Genomic DNA, 23,085 nt, shown 5'->3' with positions numbered 1-23,085 from the left:
TACAATGGAAGCCATTAACTTTGCCTGCAGGTGGTGTCACTAAAGTCCTTAGAGTAGACATCTCATCTGGAGAAATTACAATTTACCTTAAGGGCAGAAGGACTGTGTGAAAGGTATAGAACTCTCATGGGGGAAATACAGGGCATTCATTCCCTTACAGGGAAAGCAATAGAGGTGTAAAAGGTGTAAATTTGACAACCAATGTTTTTGTGGCTAAAGTTAAGAATGGGGAAGAAGTGGGAGACAAGACTGAAAAGATAGCCCGGGGTCAAGTTGTGAAGGACCCTGAATATCATATTATGGATACTGAAATTTCTTTTTTTAGCAATAGAGAATCAGACCATTTAAATCAGAGCAGAATGATCACATTTATGTGAGAAAGATTTTTCAGGAGAGTAGTGTGAAGGCTGGAGTAGAAGTAGGTAGATATCTAGAGGGAAACCACAAACAGGTAAGGTTGTTACGATATGGTAGTAAAGATGGAAGACCATGAGAACCTCCCATATAGGGGCAACACAGGGTAGGAGATGGATTCAAGAGAAACTTTAAAATTAGCACAAGACTTGGTGTCTCCCTAGCAGCAGAGGATGAAGGAGAGAGAAAAACTTAAGATAACTCTCGAGCTTTCCTTCTTAGTGTAAAGAGTGATAGGTAAAGATACAGAGAAGTAGCCAAAGTTTTGTGCAGAAAATGAGGTTAGCTTTAGACATGTTGAGTTTGAATTGCCTTGGGGCAGGTAAAGAAATTGCATAAATGGGTTTGGATCTTAGGAAAACTTGAGCCCAGCAAGAAATATTAACTCTTGAGGAATAGGACCATGTTGGTCTTTTGCAGTGTTTATCCTAAATGTTTAGCACAATGCCTGACACATGGGACTTAATAAACGAGAAGGTAGGTAATAAATGAACTAATTTAAAAAAGGAGATCTGTCTTCAGTGTGGGATAGCTTATAAGGAAAAACTTAGGAGGGTCAGTTCTTTTTTTTTTTTTTTTTTTTAAAGATTTTATTTATTTATTTGAGAGAGAGAATGAGATAGAGAGCATGAGAGGAGGGAGGGTCAGAGAGAGAGGCAGACTCCCTGCCGAGCAGGGAGCCCGACGCGGGACTCGATCCCGGGACTCCAGGATCATGACCTGAGCCGAAGGCAGTCGCTTAACCAACTGAGCCACCCAGGCACCCCAGGAGGGTCAGTTCTTAACTGTGCAAGTAATACATAGATATTTTCTCTGTAAAGTACACATAATATCCCTGGGTCCCAAAGCACAGTATTTCATTCATCCATCTATCCATCTCACCCCAATGCCACTACCATCTACAGAGATATTACTCTTGTTAGTTTGGTGAATGTTGTTCAAATTTTTAGAATACACTTACATGCACAGGTAGATAATTTAGCTATGTTTTATGTTTACATATTTTTACAAAAAATGGGACCATAATTTGGGAGAATTTAAAAATGCAAATATTTAGAAATATTTGGTTACACATTAGATCTTATATAATTATTTGCTGAAAGTTTAAAGAATTTAGCTGAAGTCCATTAAACAGATGCGATTCTAAAATTGCTTAAGGTAGTTATTTTTATACATTAAGTTTTTAGGAAACTTATTTTAGTGACAAAACATATTATAACAATTATAAAAATACCTTGATTTCTTTTTTATTTCATTTTTTGTAAACAAAATGCCCTAATGATATCCAACAACTAATGGGTATATTGTTTAAAATATATATTTCACTGAAGCTTACTATACTATGTATCAGGTACTATGTGGGATATTTTTGCTTTTAACATTAAATATTAATTTAATATTAAACTTCAAATCAAGCCTTTAAATATTTTACAGAAACAGAAAATGAAGCTCTCAGAGTAACTAATTTATCTAATGGTCCAAAGCTAGAAGACAAATTATTTTTGATACCACCGTCTTGGTCAATAACAATTCACTGATCACCTAGTATGTGACAGCTACACTTCTAGGTGTTTCCACTAATACACAGAATAGACACCATCCTCTCTTTTAGTGACGGGAGCAGGCAATAAAAACATAAAAAATAAATAGATGGTTTCAGGTAGAAATAAAGTGCTATGGAGATAATAAAATAGAAAATAGAATAAGACTGATCTGATTTGGGCATTAGTGATGTAGTGGTATTTTAGATAGGGTACTCAGGAAAGGATTTCAAAGAAATAACATTTGAGGTGAGATCTATCTAATCTAATGGGATCTTATCAAAGGGAGGTACTTCAGATTTGAAGTACTACAATGTAGGATTTTATTCTTGTATTTCACTGGGCTTAACAGTTTCATTTGTATATGCCTTGTATTCTCATCAAAAAGGCAGAGCATAGCAAAACAAAACCAAACAAATTCCTATGTGCAGTTAGCACAGGCTAGGCATAGTCTAGATGCTCTGCTTTTAACCCTTAAATATTCAGGGAAAGCCTTCTACTTTCTGGCTTTTTTCTCCTTTTTGAAAGCATCACTAACCACCAGAACTAATCCCTCTATTTCTTCATCTGAAACTTGAAGGTATGAGAGGACTCCTATTTACTCTATATACTTCTAATTGTCATGATCAGAACCAAATAAAGGAGTGAAAGTGAAAATACTACACAAATGTCAGTTGTCAGAATACAGACAGTAAAGGTTTACTACTGGTTTATGATTTTTATGATTTGGGATGTTTTGTAAGTAGGTTGATCAGACCTGATAATAATTTGGATGTTGCATGTGAGGGAAAAAGAGGATCAAGAATGACTCCCTCAAAAAAAAAAGGAAAAAAAAGCGATTCCCTCAAATCAAGAAACAGACTCTTAACTATAGAGAACACACTGATGGTTACCAGAGGGCAGGTGGTTGGAGGGATGCGTTAAATAGGTGATGGGGATTAAGGAGGGCACCTTTGATGAGCACCAGGTGATGAGGTGATGCATCACTATATTGTACACCTGAAGCTAATATAACACTTATGTTAACTAATTGCAATTAAAATAAAGCCTTAAAAAAATGATTCCCTATGTTTTGCCTTGAACTACTCGTGTTGTCATTAAGAAAGGGAAGATTAGAAGAGTAGCAGGCCTGGGAGTGGTGGGTAAGGTTGGGGGGGAAATGGGAAAAATCAGGAATTCAGTTTGCAAAGAGAAATACTTATTAGTCATACAAAGGGAAGTCAAGTTGGTGCTCAATGTTATTAGAGTTGGAAGTTTAGGCAAGAAGTCAGGGCTGGAGATATAAAGTTGGTAAACAGCATACAGAGTGTGGCTACTCAAAGCACTTTCCTAGGTTCAAATCCTAGCTTCACTACTTGAAAAGCTATAAAACTGGGATAACAGTAGGGGGAAAATATATATACATGTATTTTTAATCTCAAGTATTTCCTATTACCTTTCTTTATGCATTTGAAAAAGCAAAAACTACAAAGAGAGTGAAAAGTTTGCTTTTTACACCTTTCATTGGAGGCAATATGCATACAAGTTTCTTTTATGTCCTTTCAGAGATACTGTAAGCACAAGCAAACAAATATTTAATTTATATTCTCTTAACTTACTACCCTTTAAAATGCAAATATAAATATTTTATACAAATACACAATAGAGACTCCTTTATACTTTCTTTTTTCATTTAACAATATATTTTGAGCATAGTTAGTATTTAAAGCCATGGTTCTAAGAAAATAAAGCCATGATTCTAGATGGCATTCCCTAGGAAGAAAATAGAAAAAAAAGCAATTTTACTAAAATGAACCTAAACTGTGTATCTAAATTATCAAGTATGATTTAGGGTAATCTATAAATTTTTCAACATGTACAACAGAGTAAAATATATTTATATATGGCAAAGAGGTAAGTAAGGTGAGTTTTCATATTCTTTGCAGAAATTTTCCATTCATGGAAAGAAAAAAAAAGTTCAGAGAGCTTTCTTCCTTCCTAGCAAGAAATCTGTCATGAAGAAAACTCAGAGAAATGTCTAAAGCATACTCACACAGCTCTTGGTTCAGAAAAGACATCAGTGTGAATGTGCATCATTAGGTCCCCACCGGCAGCATACTCCATTACAAAGCAAACATGCTCTTTGGTTTGGAAACATGCAAAAAGGTTCACCAAAAACGGATGTCTTACACTATTCACAGTTTCAAAAATTCTTTTTTCACACATCAGGCTGTAAGAGAAAACATTTAAAAATAAAAAAAGTTCCAGTTGGAAGTAACATTCTTTAAAAAATTACTGAACTCTAAAATAAGCAAAGTTCTTACCTATTGTAACTTTAAAACCATAAAATGTGTCTTAGTTTTACTTTAAAAAATTTGGTCTACTTGATATATATAACTGTAGTTAAAATATATTAATGAAAACTAAAATACATGATTAGCATGACATAAAGATCAGAGTTCACATTTATAGTATCAGAGTAGCACCTACAGGGCTAGTGGTCATAGTTAATTAAAGAAATCTTACTTAGGGGTAAACTGTGACCGTTTATCAGGAATTGGTGAGAATTTAACAACCTAAAGAATAATTAAAGAAAAATTTTTAAGATTTATTTATTTTATAGAGAGGGAGAGAAAGAGAGCGTGCGTGCATGGTCGGGGAGGAGCAGAGGGAGAGGGAGAGAAAGAGACTCCCCTCTGAGCAGGGAGCCCATGGGGTTCAATCCCAGGACCCTGAGATCATGACCTGAGCCGAAATCAAGAGTGGGATGCTCAACTGGGCCACCCAGGCACCCCAAGAATAATTTAAAAAATATAAAATTTGTGATGAAGGTAATTTCAAGGACAGTATTTATAATTCATAAGCTATAGTATTCAAATATTTTTTCATATAAAATATGAAGTTGAAAGGTAAAGACATGCTGCATAAAATTTTAATTTCGAAGGCTGACTGGAAAAGAGACTACATGGAGAATTCTATTAACATGCTTTAAGAAAGCTCCTTGAGAATGATCTAATTTGTAAAAATCTACAGCGATCACAGGTTTTGCTTTTGTAGCAGCTCTTGACTCTTACAAGCTGCTACAAAGAACAGTGGTCAACCTTACAGACTCTGGAACATTAATTTTGCCTAAATAGCAAAAAATACCATTCATTCTTTCCTTGAAAATATTTAGTAATCAACTTGACTTTAAAACTCAAAGTAGAAGAAAACCAGGTCAAATTTATTTTTTTAAAAGATTTTATTTATTTATTTATTTATTTATTTTTGAGAGAGAGAGTAGGCAAGCGAGCGAGCGAGCAGGGGGAGCAGAGAGGGACTGAGAGCGAGAGAATCCCAAACAGACTTTGAGCTGAGTGTGGAGACCACCTCGGGGCTGGATCTCATGACCCTCAGACCATGACCTGAGCAGAAACCAAGAGTTGGATGTTTAACCAACTGAGCTACCCAGGCGCCCATCAAATATTATTCAACTACAAGTTGGAATTAACATTTTAAGCACCTGATCAAAATAAAGATACTAATATACATTTTATTAACAATTAGATTATGTCTCTAATATAAAATAGGCACTTTACTGACATTAATGTTTGTTTAAAAGCATTAACAATGCCTTTATTTTTAAAATTAAAAGATTGCTTAGATTTTTGTTGTTATTGTTAATTTCAAAATGTCAAAAAATGCTAATGTTAGAGGGAGGCAGATCCATTCTTCTTTCTTCTCCTCTTTTGAGGAGTTATTTTTTAAAAAGGTAATTTTAAAGATACAGTATTTATTTGGGTATCCAGACTACATTGCTATGACTCAAAAAAAAATTTAAGTAGAATTTTGAAAACATTTAACAGCAAGACGAAAACAGAGAGGGAGAGAAACAGACCATAAGAGACTCTCAATCACAGGAAACAAACTGAGGTTTGCTGGAGGCGAGGGAAGTCGGGGGATGGGGTAAATGAGGTGACAGACATTAAGGAGGGCACTTATATAATACTGGGTTTTATTTAAGACTGAAGAATCACTGACCTCTACCTCTGAAACCAAGAATACATTATATGTTAATTAACTGCATTTAAATAAATAAAAAAAAACATACCTGTTGTGTAGAAGGAGCATGTACTTTTTAATGTTATGTTAATACAGTTGTCTTCTGGATTATGAACTAAAACATCTGTTCAGTTTTAAATACTGACAGTAAATGCAGCTATTATGGAATAGTGTTTAAACTCCACTTAATAAGGTCATATTCTAGGCAAACTCTTACCCTCTCTCTGATTTCACACAATCTGTTTATGATTTTATACATACTCAGAAATAGAAAGTCCCAGTGTAATTGTTTTAAAACTAGGGTTATGTCAACATATATTTGGCAAGGTTTCTAAGTGTTATTACAAAGTAAGTGATTATTCGAAATAAATTCAAAAGAAGACTTAAAAAAAGTTAATAGCTTTGATTTTCATCACCACTTAAGTATATGGGAAAATAATGTCCAATTGGGTAAGATTGATAAGATGGATTCTAAAACAATGGATTCATGAAGTAAATCTAAATTTTAAGTACTGTAGATAAAATATTTAGACAAAAATAAATGACAAGATGTTTGGGCTCAAGTAGATAACAAACACTGTCTCTTCATTGTCTATATAGTTTATGGTGAATTACTAATTTACTATGGGTGAATCACTAATTCTCATGGATGGGTATGAGGTTAGACCTGTGTTGAACATGTAAATGATGTAAAAGATTGAGAATCACTGATCAGAATGCCTCTTAAAATGGCTTTAATGCCATTCCCAGGAAGGCTTTGATGAGGACTAGTAATACTGACGAGGAATGGACAGATGTCTCAGACTCTTCGGTAAAGGTGGTAGGCTCTTTATAGACCAAAACTGTCATAATAATTTCAAGCATTTCACAGCACACCAAAAAGCTACCTGTAAGACTCTAACTTTTCCCAACCTTACCTAAATTGTATATTCCCCTTAAAAGTTCATGGAACAATCCAACCTTATTCAAAACTTCGTATTTTATTCATTCTGTCCAGAACATTTCCCTCTAATTGTCATTTAACTTCTCTCCATATTCCCAAGCATCTTCCATGTGCCAAAGAACAGCACAAATCCAATCTCTTATAAGGCCTTACCTAAATCCATCCGCATACCATGATGTTCCCCTTTCTTTGAGCTGCTACTGTCTGTACTATTTATTCTAAACTCAAACATATCTAGCCTCTTTGATTTACATAACTAATTACTTATATCTTACTTCCCTAAGTGACTAATTCCATCCTAACATTTTTTGTTCACTTCCTTCAGAGTTCAGTATGTCATAAGACAGTCTAGAAACTTAAAAACTTGTATAAATAGCTATTTTGGTCAGTGGAAAACAACACTGTAATAAGACTAAGGTCTTAGGATTGAATCATATTCATATATATTTTATATGTATGTATAGGTTTTTAAATATAAATGAATGTATATTTATTTATACATAAAATAAACATTTATTTATTTATATTTAAAGATTTTATTTATTTATTTGAGAGAGAGAACATGACTGGGAGGAGAGGCAGGGGGAGAGGGAAAAGTAGACTCCCTGCTGGGTGCGGAGCCAGACTCAGGACTCAATTACAGGACCCCGAGATCATGACCTAAGCCAAATTCAGACACTTAACTGACTGAGCCATCCAGGCGCCCCAGTGTATACTTATATTATCTGATTAGCTGTGCTTTTGTTCTATGACTGCAAAAGTATACTTCCAACCAATATAATTCCAGTAATATTCTGTTGTCTTTAAATATAAACTGGTAAGAAAAGGAAGCTGAATGAGGAGGCACTACAGAGACATAAATTTAACATTCTTACTCAGGACTAGGCATAGATGGGAGAGAGAATTTTCTACTAATGGTAGGTGGAGAATGCAATCTTTGTAAATGAACCACATTACTTTGGAGTTCATAATTTTCATTTTAAAAAGAGGCTGATTTGGAATTTTCTATGATCTATTAAAAAAAAAAAAAGGCAGTTTTCTAAGTAAAATAATAAAATCCAGACTAGAGAAAGAAAACTTAGAAAGGAACACTGTCACTAAGTATTTTGGAAACATCTATTTAAAAAAAACAACCCAGTAATATGCAATAACATCGAATTCTATGGATCTGTTAAAAAGATGAACTAGGAAGTGAATATAAAGCAATCTGCTTACTTATTAGTTTGAATTGTTTACTATTCAGAATTGCAAGTTATAAATATGTATTACTTTTCAAAATATGTTCATCTATTTAATTTTCTATTCTTTTCTTGCTTTCCTCTAATTGCTCCTTTTTGCTGCCTTCCTCAAATTCCTTCTAACACTGAGTTTTATTTCTCACTCCAGATTTTCTATTTCTCTGTTTTTGTACCAGTTCTACTGAAGATTATTTTACTTCCATGTTATTGAATATGTGGATTTATAACTGAAGTTAGTAAGGATCACTCATCAACTTTTCACCAAGACTGGATTAATTTTCAGTAGGGGTAATAGCCTTAGGTTCTGGCTAAAGTTCCATCCTCTAATCTGGACATTCTTCAGTAATAGTAGTATTGTTATTCTGTCTAGATTTAATTAGAAAGTGTTCTTCTATAAAGACTTGGGTCAAAGTAGTAACAAGGTAGCAGGAAGCTATATAAACCACCAAGATTAACAGAAGTAGTACCAGTTTACTATTATTTTTGGAAAACAATGTATTTACCATTCACAGATCTGGAGTAAAGCAAATATTCTTCCATAAAAGAAAAATATTTGACCCTAGTTATTACTGCAGTTATAAACAGACTGACAGTGTGATTAAAAGTTTGCTTTAACCAACTACTTCAGTAAAATAAAAATACAGTTCTAAACATATCCTATGGTGCACAGAATATTGTATTAATATTCAGCAAAATCCTCTCTGAGTAGTTTTACATATCAAGAAAGAATTTATTTTGATGTAATTGAGGGATATGGAAAACAGGTAAAAAATAAATAGGCAAATCCAAAAGGAGTTTTGTTTTGTTTTGTTTTTTTAACATAAAGGAAAACTTCATTTTCAGAATCTATCCTAATTCTAAGAACTTCCCAGGGTGGCTGGGTGGCACAGTTGGTTTGAGTGACTGACTCTTGATTTCAGCCCAAGTCATGATCTCAGGGTTGTGAAATTGAAGCCCAAGATGGGCTCCTTGGGGGGCTCAGGGCTCAGTGTGGAGTCTGCTTCAGTTTCTCTCCCTCTGCCCCTCCCCAGCCTGAGTGCACACACTCTCAATCTCTCAAATAAATAAATCAATCATAAAAAGAAAGAAAGAAAGAAGGAACTTCCCATATCATGGGGAAAATCATTAAAAGTAGCAGTTGGGTGGGTGGGTGGGTGGGTGTGGGTGTGGGGGTGTGTGTGTGTGTGTGTGTGTGTAGCACTTAATACAATTCATTAAGGAAAGCATTATCAAAAAATATGTTTTAAAAATATGCGAGTTAACTGAAGTTCAAAGATGTTCAGTCAATTGCCCTGGGGTCAAATCATTAATTAAGAAGGAACAACCAGGAATAGAGAAGCCAGTCTTCTCACTCATAGTCCTGGCTCTTTTCATATACAGGGCTGCTGTCTTCTATTAGTATCAACTGATGCTTCCAAGTGGTTTAAGACAAATACTGCTTATAAATATCAAATGAAAATCTCTTTCTGTAATAAATATGCCACTTGTTATACAATAATTTTATATTTAATCACCCTATTAAGACAATCTTTTTAAAGCATATTCTCTAACCTAATTATATACTGTCCCCCAAGTCCGTGCATTTTAAAAATTGTATATAAAGATGTAACCATATCAATTTACATTTATTAAACCCAGACAGGAAAGATGCTCTGGTTAGGGGTGCCTGGGTGGCTCAGTTGGTCAGGCTTCTGCCTTTGGCTCGGGTCATGATCCCAAGGTCCTGGGATCGAGCCCCACGTCGGGCTCCCTCTCCCTCTGCCTCCCGCTCCCTCTGCTTGTGTTCTCTCTGTCTCTGTGTGTCAAATAAATAAATAAAAATCTTTAATTTAAAAAAGAAAAAAAAAAAGATGTTCTGGTTATAAAATACCATTTTAAGAAAAATGAAAGAAAAAATAGATACAGGTGCATTTTAAAAAGCAGACTATATTAACCACTCAGTTAAGTGCAGATTACCTGTAACTGACATTCTATTACTTCTGTAATATGAAATTGTAAATAGTCCCATCCAACTACAGATGAGTAACAGTTCCTGTTCCATATAAACACTTTACCATCTCCAAGTATAAAAAACTTAACAGACTTAATTTAAACATTTCATCATCTTTCCTTGGTACCCACTAACCAGTAAACTATCATAAGGAGAAGCTGGCTAGAAAGAAAAACAATAATTAATGCCTACCTTATATCAAGTATAGATACATTAATTTAGTTTTTTCACATATGGAAATGGAAAGTTTTGCTGTTGCAATATATATATCAATTTTCATGATCTTAAGTTAAAACTTCAGAAAAATAAACAATTTCCTTTAAAAAAAAAAACTAACCTGTCTACTTCATCTCGGGCCACAATGTCTCCTTTCTTTAAGGCTTTTATAGCAAACATCTCGTTTGTGTGTTTATATTCAGCCAAAAGCACCTGAAATGAGATTAAAATAAGTATTTTCTATTTGAGTCATTACTTTTGTAGTCATTCCAAGAAAACTTAAAAGATTACCTTTCCAAAATGTCCTCTACCCAAGACAGCACAACATCTGAAGTCTTGTAGATTAAACTGAAACATCGGTTGAGCTCTGAAAACAGTATGTCAATTAAAAATAAGGCAAAAGTATGGGTCCAAACATGTAGTAGCAAAGCTGTGTATATATATTCTTTACCTTCTATCCTCAAGTTCTCGAATACCACTGTATCCTAGGCCTTGTTGAGGAATATCAGGCTCATATTCAGATGGAGATTTCGGAAGTATACTATTTCTGTCATTCTCAATATCAAAGACAGTCTCTGAATCCTATAAAATATTAAATACTCATTAAATCATAGAAACATTGAGAAAACAACTTCTTAGTTAAAGTTTAAAAATGTCAAGAGTCAACATAAATATTAGCAAGAAAAGTAAAATTCAGAAAGTTGACATTCTTACAGTTATTAATTCTATTACACTTATTTTAAAAATTTGAAAAATGAACACATTATTATCATCATCTTCAATGCATATTCAGAAATCACGCTAATCAAGTTAAGAAGATGAAGAGTGTCTGAAGCAATATAGCATCTAATATCAACGATGCTCCTATGCTCCTTTTACCTTCAGCAGCCTATTCCATCTGTACTGGCCCACGAGCTTCCAGAGGTTTTATGTTTACTCACAAGAAATATAAAAACACAGTTCACGCAAGCAATTTAAATTAATTGAAATGCACACCTCATTCACTATGATGCTTTTATCAGTAATTCATTTGGTGAAAAGGAATTATACAAGATTTAAAATGCCTTGCCTCTCCTGGTGTATCCAAATCTCTTAATTTAGCAGATTCATCTGTTTCTCCAAGGGAAGAATCACGTGGTGGGGCCGGAGGAGGTTCATGTTCAAGATCAAAGTCCAATTTGGTTACTGTAGAATCACTTATAGAAGATAAAGTAATTCACCAAAAACAGTAATCAAAAGTATATATTTTAAATAGCTTTAAAATTAAAGCAAACAATTTTATTTTTTTATTATTTTAAAGTAAGCAGAACACTAATTTCAAAATAGTATTTGGAAAAAAACAGAGTTTTACTAGACCCACTGTAAGCAGTATGTATGAATGTTAAAATAACTATTTCCTAAAAGCGATGCTTAAAAATTGTAGCCACATACCTAGGGGGAGGTGCTAGTTCAGGGATGCGTACATCAACCACGGGCACTGTAGCCGGCACAGGACCTGCTTGAGGGCTGAAGGTGCCAGAATGATTTACTGTAGGAATAGCTCTTCTCACTAGCCTTCCCCAAGTGGCAATATTAATATTCATCTGAGGAGCTCTGAGAAATGTTTTGCCTGTGGATATTGTGAATAAAGAAAACAGAATAAGGAATTTTTTATAGATTACCAAAAGCCATAATTTAAAAATTCATATTCATTGGTTTATAATTTATGAAGAACAAACAAAATCTGTCACTTGAAAAATAGTTAACCATCTGTTATTAAAGTCTAGTGCAAAATAGTGAAAATAGTTTTAAAAATAAATAGGTAGGCACTGTTTGTTTTTTTAAGTCTAGCAATGACATGTGGCTAAGGTTTAAAAAAGAATTCCCTTAAAAAAAAATGAACTTTTAGAGATACTGACTATAATATTTATGGAAGAACCAATATGGTATCTATGTTTGCTTCATATAATCTGAGGTAGTATGTAGATGGGATATAGATGCAACAAAACTGGCCATCAGTTGACTGTTGTTGAGGCTGAGTGATGGTACATAGTACTAGTCTCTCTACTTATGGATATGTTTGAAATGTTCCTTAATTTAAAAAGTTAGAAATGAATGAATAAAAGGAAAACAAAAAACAAAGATGGGCATCACTTTTAAATGCAGATCTTCTATGTATAACGATACACCAAAAGACATTATATTTGATTCCTTAGTAACTACCTTGTTGTTTTGAAAAAATTTTCTTTTGTCTTTGAAGTTTGGGTCTTCTTTCAATAACTGGATTAAAAAAGGTAACCTGCAATGAAGAAAATTCAAGTTGACATGAGTACAGCTTTGGATTTATGGTTCATGAAATTCACTAAACTTCTACGTTTTGAAAACTTAAGAGAATCTTAGATATAATTTAAGCCCAACTTCTTATTTTCTAGGTGAGAAAACAGACCTAGACAGGATAAATGATTTGTCTTAAGGTAATACACCTATGCAGTAGTGGAGTTGAGCCAAGAATTCAAGTGGCCTGTCGTTCAGCCTAATACTCTTTCCACTTCTACATCATGCTGCCTAGATACATAATTTCAATTATAGTAATGCACATTTAATAAATTTATTACCTCTGCAAATAAAGTACCCTGTGGTTCCAAATAGAGACACATGCCATGCCGTTGGTTGTCTAAAAAATCTTCTAACCTCAGAAATTTTACAGCACACAGAGATCGCCAATCACGCCAATAAACTGAAATTTCCAGTTCACGTGACTAGGATAATAAAAAAAAATAAACAGAGAAGACATCATTGGACACACACTTGAATAAAAGATCACAAAAAATATAAAATACAAATACAATAAACAAAGATAACACACACACAAGTCACACTATTTTATTTATTTTTATTTTTTTTAAACAAATTTTCTTAAGGATTTTATTTATTTGAGACAGAGAGATACAGAGAGAGAGAGAGCATGAGCAGGGGAAGAGGCAGAGGGAGAAGCAGACTCCCCGCTGAGCCAGGAGCCTCATGTGGGGCTCGATCCCAGGACGCTGGGATCATGACCTGAGCCGAAGGCAAATGCTTAACCATCTCAGCCACCCAGGTGCCCCCAAAAGTCACACTATTTTAAAGAGTGCTTTGTAATGTTTCTGTATTATATATTATTTTAACAAACTTATATATTTTAACTCCAAGGAAGAAATTTATATTCCACCAGTCTCCAGCTAAGATATTCCTTTTTTACAAAGAATACACACCTGGGAATAACCAATACAGAACAATGACCACAGAAACTCTTCTCCATGTCACAGCTTCAGTCTTGGTATCACTTACTGTGCTATTACTGAAAGACCTCAGTGCTCTTCTCAAAGAACCCATTTCAAACGGTCTTATTTCCTTATCCCAATGTTGAGTCAGGGAAAGGTCTACAGATAGCATTTATTCTGCACTTACAGTGTGCCACACACTGTGCTAAACACTTTAAAAGTACAGGGTCAAATTAATCTTCAAAAGAATACCACCGGGTAATAGAACTAGTGATAGCAGGGGCCTGTGCAGGTAGGAAAGGGAAATTCAGAGTAAGTTTTATACAAAAAGATGTTCATTTATTACAACCCTTCTCCCCCACAGAAAGCAGCAAATTAGCAACAGCCTGAATGTCCAGAAAATAGTATATTATGCCATATCCACATGAGAGAATACTCTGTAATCATTAAAAATAATGCTTATGTGGAAAAACATATTTAAGGTTTTAACAATCAGTTAGAACACAGTTTATAAAAAGGGGGTCAAGCCATAAACTAACCTCTACATATAGGTTATAATCTACATACATTTTAATTAGAAAGCACCAGACTTCTCCATTACTTTTGTTTTTCAGGATTTTGCAGACCATCCACAAGAAGAGCTAAACATCTTCCCCCCATAGGCTCAACTAAGTAATAAGTTGTTTCTTTCATATAAGAACTTTCAATTTATGAACTTATGCCTATTACATAAGCTTCTAGTATACATAACAAATCTTTTCACCTTAAATAATGAGTTGATGAAAACAAAGACAAAGAACAATTATAAAAAACAGAACATGAAAAAAAATGAGTAAAAACACAATGCACCAGAAGGTCTCATAACTAATCAGAAAAAGATATAAATGGCAGTATGTGAACGCAGGGCCACCTCCTCCTTCTGTCTGAAACACAATTACTATGAGAGAGAATATCTGTCATGAAAGAGGAAATATGAGTAGAGTTTAATTCTTTTAAGATCAGTAAATGGCACCTACTCAGGTTAAAAGTTTAAGTATTCTGGGAAGTTATTTTGGGAAATAAACTAGATGAATTAATTGAACCAGGGATTGGTAATTTACACTACACTATTTCAGACTAGAGGAGAGGTGTACTTTCTCCTGTCTTATTCCACAGTGTCAGGGAGGAAGACCTGTGATGGATCAGGCAGACAGATGAAGGGGTATAGATGCTGGGGATGGAATTAGTATTTGCTAAAAGTTCTTATACTTTACTTAACACATGGTTAAGATTTTATCTTTCTCTGGATGAGAAGAGGTCCAATCACTTCATTTGTATTTATTCTAGCCACTCTGATAAAATGTACTGACTCATTTCTTTCCGCTTTCACTTCATTCCATGTTTTAAACTGAAGTGTATTAGAAAGATCTTAAGATTTGAGATGGACAGCTAGCTTTCCTGGAGTTCTACACTGAGGTTTTAGGTATAAAGCTCTTCCCTTTTTGTGACTTTGCATTCATTGTTCCTTGTGAATATGACTCTCTACAATTTAAGGGGGGAGGGTGACTGTGATCTAGAGCAGATTAAGATCTTTTATGTCAATACTTAACACTGTTTCATGGAACCCTAAACCTACTTCAATCCCTAACATCCAGTGTGATTTGGACAGGTAAAGCAGGAAGAGAGTACCTAAAAAGGAAAATACCTTTTATATAAAATGATGTCACTAATGTTAACTGAATTTAAACTCTAAGTGTGACTGCTTATTTGCTGGCAATTTTCCAGATGAAGCAGGCCAGGTCTAGAAAGCAAGGACATCTTTCTAGGTAATGTCAAACTCTAAGAGCAACAAAATTCTAGATGGAGTAAAATCACCATCAAAATAGCTGAGCAGTATGATCTGAGCTACTCACGGGACAATTTTCTGTCCCAACTTGTGCTTCATTTGGTCTTATTATGAATTTGAACCTAGGAGCAAAGAAAAAACTGTGGTAGATCTAAGGCACCTATATGATTTGTATGAAGTCTCTTTAAGGCCTGAAAGTAAACAGAAAAAGATAAGAGACATTGAATCAGCCCTACAAGTAGGAGAGGAAGAACAACTTAAAAAATGTGCTGCAATTAAAAACACCCAGCATACATCTAGCATAAAAAGAAGTGAAGCATCAAGAAGGCTGAAGTTCCCAAACTGTGAGGAACTCTTGGGGCAATGGACGATATTTTAACTTCACAAAGGAAACACAGTGACATCTGTGGGACACCGTAAGAAATACTAGCTCACGGTAAGTTCAGTTTCAACATCAGAATGTACCACATTCCTTTTGATGACATCTTATCTTTGCTAAACTGGATTTTCAACAATTGATTTTTCCACACGAAACATCAATGTGTAAGAGGAGGTAAGGGTGCTGTGTTCCATCTGATTCCATGCTTTGAGAAATTATATAGTATACAACAGGCAGACTCCATTAGTAAATAACTGGTTACATAAAAATGAAATAAAATTATCTTTTCTCTCAAAAAGTACTAGTTTGTTAAGACATAAATACTAAATATTTTAAGTAACTTTTTAAATGAAATTGTGTATATTTAAAGTGTATATCATGATATTTTGATATATGTACACACTATGAAGATTCCTCCCATCTAGTTAATTAACACATCCATCATTTCATGTATTTTCTATTCTCTCAGTAAATTTCATTTACACTGTTGGCTAAATGAATTTAAATGAAAAAAATTTCATTTACACAGTGTTATTAACTATAGTTACTATATTATACGCTGGGTGCTCAGACCTTATTCATTTTATAACTAAAAGTTTGTAATTTTTTTTTTTTTTTTTTTTTTTTTTTTACCAACCTCTCCATATTTTCCCCACCCCCTGGTTCCTGGCAACCACTTCTCTACCTCATTTCTAGGTATTTGACTTTTTTAATTTTTATTTTTTTTAAGAGTCCACATATAAATACCACGCAGAATTTTTCTTTCTCTGGCTTATTTCACTTAGCATTATATCCTCAAGGTCATCCATGTTGTTGCAAATAGCAGGATTTCCTCTTTCTCATGGTTGACTAATGTTCCATATGTATCTCACATCTCATCTTCTTTATCCATTCATTTGTTGACAGGTTGTTTCCATAACTTGGCCATTGTGAATAATGCTGCAATGAACATGGAAGTGCAGATAGCTCTTCGATATTGTTTTCATTTCTTTTGGATATACACCCAGGAGTGGGACTGACAAATCATATGGTAGTACTATTTTTAATTTTCTGAGAAACTTTCATACTATTTTTCATAGTGGCTGCACCAATTTACATTCCCATCAACAGTGTACAAAGGTTTCTTTTTCTCCACATCCTTGTCTACACTTGTTACCTCTTGTCTTCTTGATGACAGCCATCTAACAGGTGTGAGGTTATCTCATTATGGTTTTGACTTGCCATTTCCTTGATGATTAGTGATGTTGAGCTCCTTTTCATGTACCTGTTGACTATGTGAATGTCTTCTTTAGAAAAATGTCTATTCAGTTTGTCCATTTTTTAAACAGATTTTTTTTGCTTTTGAGTTGTAAGACCTTTTTATACATTTTGAATGTTAACCCCTTAACAGAACTTTGACTTGCAAATACTTTCTCCCATTCTGTAGGATGCTTTTGCATTTTGTTCATGTTTCCTTCGTTGCACAGAAGCTTTTTAGTTAGTATTTCTTAATAAATGAAATTGTTGGATATTTCTTTTGGCCTGGACACACATTGATTAAAAAAAAAAACAAAAAACAAAAACCTAGAACACTGAGGATGCTGTGAATCAAGAAAGTTGGGGAGCCTCTAACAGAAGAAATTGAAAGCTAAGCTCCACTGCTGAAAAGAAAAAAAAGGGGCAAAAAGCAAAGCATGGAAAATTCAAGAGCCAAGGAAAGGCAAGACTTTGTAAATGTACAACAAGGCAGATATCACATTAATTGGTCTTCTATTAATTGGCCTTCCATGCGCTTCTGAACACAACACAGACTTGGGAAATACCAGTTAGGGTCCCAGCAGCAAAGAAACTGCACACTCAAAAAGTTTGAATTTATTTTTAAAAAGATTTTATTTATTTATTTGACAGAGAGCATGAGCAGGGGGAGGGGCAGAGAAAGAGGGAGAAGCAGACTCCCCACTGAGCAGGGAACCCGATGTGGGGCTTGATTCCAGGACCCTGGGATCATGACCTGAGCCAAAGGCAGACGCTTAACCGACTGAGCCACCCAGATGCCCCAAAGAGTTTGAATTTTAAAAATTGGCTATTTATAGGAGCGCCTGGGCGGCTTAGTCATTAAGTGTCTGCCTTCGGCTCAGGTCATGATCCCAGGGTCCTGGGATTGAGCCCCGCATCAGGCCCCCCTGCTCAGCGGGAAGCCTGCTTCTCCCTCTCCCACTCCCCCTGCTTGTGTTCCTGCTCTCGCTCTCTCTGTCAAATATATAAATAAAATAAAATAAAAATAAAATAAAAATTGGCTATTTATAGAGGTGTGATTAAGGTTAAGGAAACAACAAGGATGGGAAGCAACTGATTCTAGCAACAGTAGAAATCCATTACCACCCCTAGCCTCAATGGGCAAGAGGCACTAATTACCGGAATCCAATGAGAACTGAACCTTGGAAAAGGGACTGTCCAACAGGAGGTACAGCCACAGTGGAACCAATGCTGTGAAAATAGGAAAGGAGAGAGGGAAACAAATACCTTGACTTCCCTCTTCTCCTGCCATAACTTATACTCCTAATGTTTCCCATTGTAAGTCAGAACCTAGTGGTTCAAGTTCACAGCTATCAGCCTCCAGGGCAAAGCACAGGATAGGGAAGGGGGCCACTGAAATCCACTAGGGGCAAATAGAAAACAACTACATCAGGAAACAGTAATATCTCTTTTGAGTTCAGGAGTCCAATAATGGTGATTTTCCAGCTGAACCGAATGTGACAAAAAGAGGGAAACCTTAGATCTTTGGGGAGGATGGGAAATACAGAGAGGAGAGTTCAAGACTGAGACAATGGAGAATATGAGGTTGTGATATTTGCTTAAAAAGTCTGCCTCCTATAGATATGGGTGACTCTGCTCTCTTCATAAGGAAAGAGAGAAGTAAACAATTATGATACAAACTAGTGTTTTAACAGTTTTATATATAAACTGCTTCCTATCTATATCAATTCATATTGTATAAAAAGTTCCAAAGACTCCCTATTTCTCCAAACCTATTATAAACTTTCCTGCCTCTATGTCTTTACATAGTTTCTACGTCTAGTCCTGTATCTTATTCCCCAGCCAAAACCCATATTGTCATATGCAATTTCAAACTGCTCTTTCCCTTGTACCAGTCCAAATTTGCTTTTTATCAAGACCAAATTAAATATCCATCTCCCTCACAAGGGCGTTCTTGACTAAATCCAGACCGTATGTCTTTCCCTTGAGTTTTCAGATGTGTATAACTTTTTATTGATCTTTCCAGGGACTTGTGTTCTCAAATCTGAGATTCATGTTTGTCATCATTTCTGGAAAATCCTAGGTCATTATTGCTTCAGACATGACCACTAGCCCATTTTCTCCACTCCCTCATTCTGGAGCTCCACTTAGTGTGTTAGTCATTTTCATCCTATTCTTTATGTCTCTTAGCCTCTCTTTCATGCTTTTCATCTCTTTGTCTCTTTGTGTTGCACTAGGGCAACTTTTTTAGCTTGATCTTCCATACCACTAAATCCTGTTATTTAACCTACCCACTTAAGTTTTCAATCTCAAATGTTGTATTTCTGCTTTTTGTTAAGTTTTATTTCATTCTGCTTCCCACGCAGCTTCAACAATTTACCAAGATTCATCATGTTTCACTGCCACCAATTATTTTTGAAGCACATCTCAGATGTCTACTATTTCATTTTGTTTTTTAAAAACTTTGCCTAGTCTTTTTGTCATTCACTCTTTGCTTATGTCTTCAAATTCTCTTTTATTTAAATAATTCAAACATATTATATTCTACGAAGAATAATCCCATTATCTACTGCTGCTTACTGATGGTGGTTGCATCCTTATTTTTTTTTTTAATTTTTGATGCATGCTCATGTTGGGCAGAACTCTTCCCTAAGCTTCTGAAACACAATTTAATAGTTCTTTATTTTGTCTCAAACTTTTTTTTTTTTTTTTTTAAACCTACCAGACCATAGGGTACTTTATGGAAAGAGCATTTCTTGCTGTTTTGTATTTCTCACAGTACTAAATGTAGGCCTTTGCACATTAAAGATCACAGAGGTAGAAAAAAGCTAAAATGCCAATACGGTGCTATAGGACAATAACAGGTAAGACATAAGGCAATAAGTCAGACTCAGCTGTGTGAGGGAGGATGGGAGTAGGTAAGAAAGAAGATAGTTTCAAATTGTATATGACCCCACACACCCGCTCTTAGATTTTAATGTGTGTCATTTTGGGAATCTATTTGGGAATCACTGTACCAGCCAGAGTGTGTCACCTGGGTATGCTGAAGTAGGGGGGAAAAAGAGGAAATTGAAAAAACCTGCTTTTTAGTTTTAAAGATATTTTGCATTAAGTTTTTTTTCATTCATTCTGTTAATACTCAATGAATACCTATCCTAAGTACTGTGATGGAGATATAGAGAAACAACGTATGGTCCTGTTCTCAAATAGTTCAGTTTTGTTGGGGAGAAGAAACGTAAATAAATACTGGCAATAGAGAGGCATATACAACTGGCACAATGACACAAAAGGGAGAAATGACCAACTTTTCCTAAGGGAATGGTAGTGGGATGATCAGACAAGGTAAGAATTACTCAAGTTGGGTTTTCAGATATAAATTACAAGATTAAAGGAGGACAGAACACAGTAGTCACAGGGGAAAGAATGTACAAAGTTAAACATGCATAAAGTATATTGTAGGGATAGGAAATAGTTTCATCTAGTTAAAGCCTAGAATGTAAGTAGGAATGCTTTGGGAAATACAGGTAAGATGGGCAGAGACAGGTCATGAAGGGCTTTGTATGACTTGCAAAAGTATTTGGTCTTTAACTTGTCAATTATATGCTGCCACTAAAGGATTTAAAATATAGAGGAGTAGAGGTCAGATCAGATTAGGCAATATGGTAATTAAAAACAAGGCCTCTAGAATCAAGATTGCCTGGTATTACATACTCAATTTCTGTAGAACAACAAACAGGTTGAAATCTTAGCTCGACACCAGTTACTAGTTTTGTGACCTTGGGCAAGTTACTTACTTACCCTTTTTGAGCCTCAGTTTGCTCATCTGTAAAATATGTATAATAATGGTATCAACCACCTAGAGTTGTATGAAAATTAAGAATTAAGACAGCTCAGCACATAGTCAGTATTCAGTAAACGTCAGCTTTTATCATTATTATTGTGATATGTGATTAAGAAAATCCATACTGGAAACAAAGAGACAAGTTAGCCCACTATTAAAAAGAACATACTGGTTTCAGATAAGACTTGGCTTTAGTGTCAGATTCCCAGAATCACCGCTTTCTAAACTGTGTGGGCAAGAAAAGTTATTTAACTTTTGGAACCTCAGTAATCCCCCAAACAGTGATAATAATTATACATGTAAGATTATTGTGATAATTAAATGACACTCTATGTAATGTGTGTTGTTCAGGACCTATTACAGCAGAAGTTTCAGTATAATGTATAATGAATGATAGGGAGAGGAAGAACAGATTCTAAGCACAAATTACTACTTCAAGAATCTTGACTATGAAGAAGCAAAACATTTTTTTTTTTTAAATGGGAGGAATGTGAACATATGCAGAAAGAATCAGAGGTGAGAAGAAAGGAGTTAAAAAAAATATAGGTGATAGCTGAGGTAACTGATGGAACAGGGTTTAGGAGATGAGGAAGAATGGAAACTGGAGGAGAAGTTGGAATTCTTATAGGCTCTTACAGGATAGAGAGAGACCTCTTTCTCTAAAACCAATGAGGAAGATACAGAAATATTTGCAGGTGATGGAGGAATTTGAGGAAGCTGCATCCTAATGATTTTGTTTTTAATTTTATTTTATTATGTTATGTTAATCACCATACATTACATCATTAGTTTTTGATTCAGTGTTCCATGATTCATTGTTTGCGCATAACACCCAGCGCTCCACTCAATACGTGCCCTCCTTAATACCCATCACCAGGCCAACCCATCCCCCCATCCCCCTCCCCTCTAGAACCCTCAGTTTGTTTCTGGGAGTCCATAGTCTCTCATGGTTCGTCTCCCCCTCCGATTTCCCCCCCTTCATTTTTCCCTTCCTACTATCTTCTTCTTTTTTTTAACATATACTGTATTATTTGTTTCAGAGGTACATCTTAATCTTATCTATAAAACAGAAGCAAAGGGGTCTGAGGGGGGATAGAAGACTTGAAGAGATAGGTGGAAGAAAAGTTTCTGGCAATGGGATTAAGATCTGAAATACAGGACAACTTTTACAAGCCCAGCTGAGGTCAGAAACTAAAATTTACAGTAATAGGTATGATTGATATTTCAGCAACATTCAGTAGATTAGAGCAGAAAAGACAGATGGTAGGAATGATTTGCTGTTGGGGGTTTCCATAATAGGTGTTGATATAAAGACAATATTGAAGAATGCTTTATGTGGAGGCATAAGTAAGGACATGGTTCAGGGTAACACTAGTTTTAGGGTACACAGAAAAGAAAATGTCATTTGTAAGGGGCTGATAGCCCCTTCCTCAGTCCTTTCCTGAAGAATCAAGGAAATGGAAATAGTTGATCAAATATCAAGTTCTGTGGTAATAAAGAAGAGAGCCAGACTGGTAACAATAATAACATGAGCTGTAACTTACTACATAACCATTAATCTTGGTGCTTTATGTAACGATCTCATTTAGAGAAGTAAAAGATACAGTGAAAGTCTGGCATATCAAATTTAAGATTTCAGAACAATTCATTGCTAAAATGACAAGGAGTAAAGGTATACTGTGGCTGAGGTGCTCAAAGAACTCTGATATAATACTGTTAAGTAGGTTGTTTACATATATAGTTTTATTCTTTTTTTCCCTTTAATGCCCCATAATGATGCTGAAGTGAAGAACCAGAGTCCTTAAAGAATACTGGACACTGGTGATCAAGAGATGATAGGGATAGGGAAAACAAAAGTAGATGATTATATACCTAGTTCATTGTCTCAGAGGACTCACAGCCTCAGAGAATATAATGTGTCATTTGATAGAATTTGGAAGCAGCAGAAAGGTAAGAAGGGTACATATTTTTGTAGTTTCTTTTTCCTTTTTTTAAATTAAGTAGGCTCTACACCAAACATGGGGCTTGAATTCATGACCCTGAGATCAAGAGATGCATGCACTACTGACTGAGCCATTCAGGGCCCCTGCAGTTCCATTTTAAGTTAAAAAACAGCATCTCAGATTGAATAATATGGTCAATGTCAGACAGCTCATACATAGAAGAAATTAAAATGTCTTTGTATTCCTATTCTATGGCTTGT

The 23,085-nt window shown here is 35.0% G+C and overlaps 1 protein-coding gene across 1 annotated transcript in view; it reads right to left on the bottom strand.

Annotated features, from left to right (window-relative positions):
• The window catches only part of PKN2 (protein kinase N2), a 139,224-nt gene that overhangs the window by 12,449 nt on the left and 103,690 nt on the right, over window positions 1-23,085 (bottom strand). Inside the window, exons 9-16 of the mRNA XM_021689950.2 lie at window positions 12,957-13,100; window positions 12,565-12,640; window positions 11,794-11,971; window positions 11,432-11,558; window positions 10,814-10,944; window positions 10,654-10,729; window positions 10,484-10,575; window positions 3,988-4,164 (exon numbers count right to left, since the gene is read on the bottom strand). Of these exons, the coding sequence (XP_021545625.1) occupies window positions 3,988-4,164; window positions 10,484-10,575; window positions 10,654-10,729; window positions 10,814-10,944; window positions 11,432-11,558; window positions 11,794-11,971; window positions 12,565-12,640; window positions 12,957-13,100 (1,001 nt within the window). The remainder of the gene's footprint in view (window positions 1-3,987; window positions 4,165-10,483; window positions 10,576-10,653; window positions 10,730-10,813; window positions 10,945-11,431; window positions 11,559-11,793; window positions 11,972-12,564; window positions 12,641-12,956; window positions 13,101-23,085) is intronic.

Source organism: Neomonachus schauinslandi, chromosome 4 (genome assembly GCF_002201575.2).
Source record: "Neomonachus schauinslandi chromosome 4, ASM220157v2, whole genome shotgun sequence".
NCBI classification, from domain to species: Eukaryota; Metazoa; Chordata; class Mammalia; order Carnivora; family Phocidae; genus Neomonachus; species Neomonachus schauinslandi.
The sequence above is the reverse complement of the archived record's forward strand: the minus strand, read 5'-3'. Positions and strand labels throughout refer to the sequence as shown.